Genomic DNA, 6840 nt, shown 5'->3' with positions numbered 1-6840 from the left:
GTTCCAAAGGTGCCTACCATTATTCCGAGGCCTATTGTGCTGCAGGTTTCTGTCCTCCTTTTACATCTGCGGACCAGGAAAGGCTGAACCTCTTGTGTCCAGTGCGAGCACTGGATACTTATGTTCATCGGACATCTTCAATGAGGAAGTCCGACCAGTTATTTATTTGCTTTGGATCACCTAAGAAGGGTCTTCCTGCTTTTAAACAGACGGTTAGTAAGTGGATAGTTGAGGCTATTTCACTTGCATACGAGTACTCTGACCAGCCGTGTCCTTTGGCGGTCAGAGCTCACTCTACGAGGGGTATGGCGGCCTCTAAAGCCTTACTATTTGGAGTTTCTCTTCAAGACGTTTGTGATGCGGCAGGCTGGTCCTCACCGCTCACATTCGTCAGGTTTTACAGTTTGGACCTGGATGCTGCCCCAGGTTCTCAGGTGCTTAGTGCTTAGTTCCAACAGACTGACACTCAGGTACTTGGAATTCTGGCGTTTTGGGTATTCTCGTTCCCAAAGCGTCGATGACGCATCGCGAGTTCCCTCGAAAGGGAACGTCTCAGGTTACTACTGTAACCATAGTTCCCTGAGAAAGGGAACGAGACGATGCGTCACCCTGCCATACTTCCTGCATCCCTGTGATCGGCTTGCTTCAACTTTTTGAAGCTAATGCCGCGTTTCACCGGATGTGCTCTTATGCCTTCCTGGTCATGACGTCACCCGCCCGTGACGCTCATTCTTTCCATTGGACTAGTTGACATTGATGCTCAGACGCAGTCACGCTGGGGGCGTTCCCAAAGCGTCGATGACGCATCGTCTCGTTCCCTTTCTCAGGGAACTATGGTTACAGTAGTAACCTGAGACGTTAATTTGAGTCTATTTTATATATAAAAAAAACACTGTAAAAATTGTTTCCATGCTTGCATAATAATGCGTGCAGTAGAGGGTTAAGATTGCATTAAATAAACATTTTTAATAGAGGTTAAGCTATTGCAGCTTCCAACGGTTCTTCCAACAATCAGTTGTTTTATCTAAATGGGTAGGCCTAATTGTTGGCCAGTTTTAGGTAGTCAAATTCACTCAAAACATTTACTTAAAATAATGCAAATGGTTACCAATATTTTTCACTAACAGCTGATTTTTTTGTGTGTTTTATAGACATTTATACATATTAGGACTCATCAAAAGCTGCTCTCTGCGCTATTAAAGGCTATTGTTTAAGGGAATACATTTGTGTCACTTTTGATGTGAGGCGGGAAATAGATTATGCATTATCTCTGGCCCTTTGGGTGTACTAGTCCATCTCGGCATTCGTTAAGGCTGGACCCTGCAGACCTGCTGGGTTATGCTCTGCAATGTGTGGCCAGTATCTCTGACAGGTCATTATTGGCCATCATGCTGAGTGACGGACTGCAAGGACCTAGCATGCATTCATTTCTTTTGCCTTTATTGAGGAAGAGAAGCTGCTTTCTCAGGTTTCCTCAGACTGATCAGAGAGAAGCAAAACGAAGTACGCTGTGTTCAAAATATCACAAGGATTTGTGCTGATGCGTGAGATACAACTGTAGTCCATTACTGGACACACAGCTTAATAGTATCAGTGGTGTTGTTTTAGTTAAAGTTGAACTATTGTACCTTCAATTTTTATTTTCAATTTCATTTTAGATTTTTATTTATTTTACCGTTTTTTTTAATGTACAATTCCACTGCTTTTAAAGTATGTAGGGTAAGTGACTGGAATTTGGAATTGTAAGATATATTATAGTTCTTAATGATGAATAATGCTCTATATCTAAAGATTTTGCATATATGGATAAATTAGAAATACAATTTTTGCAACTGGAGACAGGATGAAACCATGTAATAAATGACAATAGTATTAACTTGCATGCAGCTTATTTATTTAAACAGCATTATTTAAAGTTTTGAGTCTGCGTGAATGGCCATAAACGGGTCTTCTTCCGTGTTGCTGATTCTGAAGGAAGCACGCCCATCTCCTCCAACCGACACCTGTTTCCCAGTACATCTGCCACTTTCCTTCTGACCAGAGATCACATCACAGTAGGTGCCTCCTGGCAGGCCGGTGTTCAGGGTAACATTCAGCTCCCTAGAGCACAAGTGTATATTATAGATTATATGCTGCTAATAGCAGTGACAGCTACATCCACAACACACACTAGTAGCTAGATTTAAATACAACATATCTCTCTCTCAAAAAAAAAATCTTCTCTCATATTGTTACTTTCTTTAAAGAACAAATTCTTACCAGTCGTCATTGTTGATGACAATGAACCCTCGATTACCACGGCTGAAAGAGATCTGGTTGCTTCCATTGTCCCACCAGTTGGAGACTGACTGTCCATTTACAACATTACGGAAGCCCACCATGTTTCTGTGGAGAAATGTTAGTTTGCATCGTACATTCCCAGCCCTTACTTTATAATCTTGCTTCATAATTATAATGATTGTAAATTCTGAAGTACATTACAGTTAAAATTTGTGTATCAGATTTTGTTAATGTTTTTTAAAAGAAGTCTCTTATGCTCATCAAAGCTGCATTTATTTGATAAAAAATACAGTAAAAACAGTAATACTTTGAAATATTATTACAATTAAAAACAATTTATTATTATTGTTTTTTATGTTTAATATATATTTAATATAATTTATTACTGTGATAAAATCATTCTAATATGCTGATTTGGTGTTAAACATTTTTTTATTATTATTATAAAAGTTGAAAACAGTTGTGCAGCTTAATATTATTTTGGAAACCGTGATGTATTTTTTTCAGGATCCTTTGATAAATAGGAAGTTCAAAAGAACAGCATTTATTTAACCATGTTTTTACTGCTACTTGTGGTAATGCATCCTTGCTGATTTTAAAAAAAAAATCATACTGACCCCAAGCTTTTGAATGTTAGCAAGAATAAGACATCTTGAAACTATAGGAACTCACTTGATCTGACGCCATCTGTGCTCACAAACCCAGCCGTTTCCACAGGTAGAGTCAGAGTTGATGGTAACAGGTTTGGTGGATCCATCACCATTGCTGGGAGGTCCTATCCAGTCGTTTTGGTCCTGAGCAATGAAAAAGTGAACAATTATGAATTCTTACAAGACATATTAGCATTTGTTTTCTCACTTGACAAAGCTTAAACATATACCTGTCCATTCACAATGTTGCGGTCCCACCGATAGCTGGACATTACTCTGGTAAATCCGTACGGGTGGGCCAACATAAAGGCTACAGCCATTTTGTAAAGTCTAGAAAGAGAAGGATTATAACAGGTGAAAGGAAATTTTATATTTTCATGTGTCATGCATATGCTGCTTTGTAAATTAAAATCATACAAAGTTGTACCTGGCATCCCAGAATGTCACAATAGATGCACCTCCAGCACCATGTCCTCTCTGGTTATCGTGATTGTCAGTAAACACTACAGCTTTATCAGAAGCCATGAAGCCCCAGCCCTCACCCCAGTTCCTGAAACAAAAAGCTTAATATGTTTTAGGTTGCAAGAAACAATAAATACAACAGGGTGACAAAACAAAGCTGAGACCCTTAGAAAATGTTTGAATTAACTATAAAGTATATATATATTTATGCAATATCACACTCACTTCTTGTTCTGTTTTATTGTTCAGAGCAAGTAGTTAACATTGAGTATCTTACATTTTAGACACAATATTATCAGTTACTTTTTTGTTACACCATAGTAAATATTTCAACAACAAAAAAAGACGTGTCTCTGGGCAACAGCAGTGGTTCTTCATTCCTGAATGAGTGGATTGAATGAAGTGACTAAGTGAATGATTCAATTTCTCACTAATAAAATGGTCACGCATTTAATTCCTGAAAAAATGAATGAATCGTTTGAATGAATCATTCAGTTTCTCACTCAAAATAAACTGTTGCTGCGTCTCAATTCGCCTACTTATACTACACCCTAAAAGTATGTACTCTCTTTGTGAAGAAAAAGAAGATACTTTTGAGTGTGTAGCAGAAGAGTAGACAAGCTTTAGGACATGCTATCAGATCATACAATTGCGTCTCAAATGTTTGCTCTCTGTCGAATCCTGTCACAGTAAACTGGCCTGTCAATCATCTTATCAAAGATAAAATCCTCCTCATTTCATTTAATTTTCTACCGTATCGGAGAGAAATGCTGTAGCACGTTGATCTGCAGTCGCGGGTCGCAGAGAACTCTCCTTATATTAATGCATAATGATGCATTTAAAAGAATGGCGAAACGGATCTTTGTAAAAGTCCACATTGTTATTGCAGATGAAATATACCACGGATAACATTAAATACATATTTTTTTATCAGGTTAAACTTAGATTAGTCTCTCAAACCTTTATCTGAACCTCTCACCGTCGGTCGCACATATCCGCCATGTTTTGTCGTTTTGTAACACTTTTTACTCGTGTTTGTAGTTCCTTCTCCAAAGCGCAAAAGGGCTGTGGGCAATATTAGCCTTTAGAGTGTGCACGGATCCACACCTCGAAAATCCACTGGGAATAGTAGACCATCCAGGGACTTCTAGCATACTCTTTTCAACATACTATGCTTAGAGACACCCTTATTTTAATCTCACATACTGTTTAGGATGGATAGTATGGACATTGAGACGCAGGGCCTCACTTGTTTAGTTCCTGAATGAATCAGTATATTAAACAAATTGGTTGAGTGAATGATTGAATTGCTTACTCAAAAACATTCACTTGTTTTGTCTCTGAATAAATCAAGAGTCTTAAGGGAATGGGTCGAGTGAATTATTCAATTGCTTAATCATAAAAACAGTCACTTGTTTCATTCCTGAATGAATCGTTTGTTCATGAGTGTTTTGAATGAATCAGTTGAATTAATGAATCAGTGATCCACACATACAGTTACTAGACTCAATCAGACACCTACTTGCGTAACCTTCAGAAAGAGTCAGTGAAAAATTCACGCCACTAGACTGTTTGTCTGGAATGTGCAAAGTAGAGTGATACAGACAGCGACAAGTCCCAGTGCTGTTGTACTGTATGTTTGGAACTTTGTTTGACCAATCAAATGGAGGACTGTTGTATAATTAATAGCAATTCAGATCCACAGCTTTGCTTACTTGAGGAAGGATAGTTTTTCTCCATTCCATTTGCGGATGACATTTCCCAGCTTGGCACCGTACTTGAACTCAGTCACCCTTCCAATTCCATTGTATTCATTTGATGTAATGGGCTCTCCACCTAGATCAATAACCTAATAACATACCCAATAACAAGTAAATCGCTATTAAATATTTTGCAACCTTTACACTGATGTTCCTTTTGGAAATGAATGGAAATACCTCTTGGAAGATAAAAGGTTTGGAGCCAGAGGGAAACCACTTAGTGTTCAGATTGCGAAGACGGCCATAGACAGCAGAAAGATCACCAGGCCACATGTGCTTGCAAGCGTCCACTCTGAATCCAGCCACTCCCATGTCAATCAGCTTGTTCATGAAGTCGGCCGTCTTACCACGCACATAGTCCTTCTCCAAAGCCAAGTCCAGAAGACCAACCAGACGACAGTTTCTCACCTGCCATCATTACAGTGCTCAGATTTGTAACACCAAGACAACAAGAGATCACACTGCACAATAAATCAGAGGTTGAAATGAATACTTAGACATCAAATCTTCTCATACTTGGTTGACATCCTGGTAGTTCTCGATGTTTCCACTGCCAGTATTGCATTTGCCATCATTGAAGTCCGAGTTTGAGTATGGAACTGTGGGGAAGTCCTTGTTGTTGGCATTGAAATATGAACCACAGCTTGAGTGGGTACCAGATCCACCACCCGCTCCACACATGTGGTTGATGACTGCATCAACGTAGATGTACACCTACAAAAACAAACCGACATGAATTTTCCATGAGAATAATACAGCAATAGGCTAGTTGTACTCTATTTGTAAATTATAGCTCCATTTACCCCGACATTGTTGCACCTAGTGATCATGTCTCTCAGCTCATTTTCATTTCCTGATCTGGAACACAGGTTGTAACCGATTGGCTGATATCTCTGCCACCAAGGGTGCCAGGGGTTTGTGACAACAATGCTCTCACTCGGAGGGGAGATCTGAAATGGGAAGAATTTATGTTTTGTTATACTATTATATATTTTTACTTATAAAGCACAATAAATTATCAACTGCAAATGAACTCTTTGCAGTATTAACTTCAATGATGTGTTTAAAAATACCTGAACTCCACCAAAGCCATTTGGTCCGAGGTAGCGCTCACACTCCGCTGCGATATCGGCCCAGCGCCACTCAAATAGGTGGACGATGGCAGTTCTTCCACTTTTAGTGTTTGGGTTGAACTGAGCGAGGCTCAGCCCGATCAGGGTTGCCAAGATAAGAAGCTTCATCCTTCCCTGGTTCAGAGAAAAGCCTTTAACAAAATCTAGGCTAATGTGCAGTTTATATACAAAATGACATTTTTCCTCTGGCCAATCAGGGACCTCAAAGATTGGAGAAAGCCACTTTGAACTGCAGGTGAAAAACATTGCCTATTTCCCATGGTACAAACTAAAAATACAGACTTCTTTAAATAACCTTATCAGCATAAACATAGTTATAAAACACTTTTTTTGGGTAAGGAATGAAAAATAACTTAAAAATAACCACAAGGTTGAGACTGTAAGTTTTTCCATTCAGAATGATCACACTGATTTTTACTGCACAACTGCTTTGAAACAACTTGTATTGTATAATGTGTTATATGAATAAAATGGACTTAAGGGAAAAAGGAGCAGAACAGGTTTAGCTGACAGTAGAAAAAAAACATCATGGAATCACGTTATGCAATGAGCTAG

General features: G+C 38.9%; 1 protein-coding gene across 1 annotated transcript; it reads right to left on the bottom strand.

Moving 5' to 3' along the window:
• Nucleotides 1–1872: 1872 nt before the first annotated feature.
• On the bottom strand, nucleotides 1873–6439 carry amy2a (amylase alpha 2A). The gene is made up of 10 exons (XM_056256993.1): nucleotides 6226–6439; nucleotides 5956–6102; nucleotides 5669–5866; nucleotides 5330–5560; nucleotides 5108–5241; nucleotides 3358–3480; nucleotides 3161–3260; nucleotides 2953–3074; nucleotides 2260–2385; nucleotides 1873–2100 (listed from the first exon to the last, which is right to left on the bottom strand). The coding sequence occupies exons 1-10, from the start codon at nucleotides 6391–6393 to the stop codon at nucleotides 1911–1913; spliced, it is 1539 nt and encodes a 512-aa protein (XP_056112968.1). The 5' UTR covers nucleotides 6394–6439; the 3' UTR covers nucleotides 1873–1910.
• Nucleotides 6440–6840: the final 401 nt, after the last annotated feature.

This window comes from Rhinichthys klamathensis, unplaced genomic scaffold, assembly GCF_029890125.1.
Source record: "Rhinichthys klamathensis goyatoka isolate OS25496 unplaced genomic scaffold, OSU_Roscu_1.1 h1tg000134l_1, whole genome shotgun sequence".
Lineage (NCBI taxonomy): Eukaryota > Metazoa > Chordata > Actinopteri > Cypriniformes > Leuciscidae > Rhinichthys > Rhinichthys klamathensis.
This window is presented reverse-complemented; position numbering and strand designations above follow the sequence as displayed.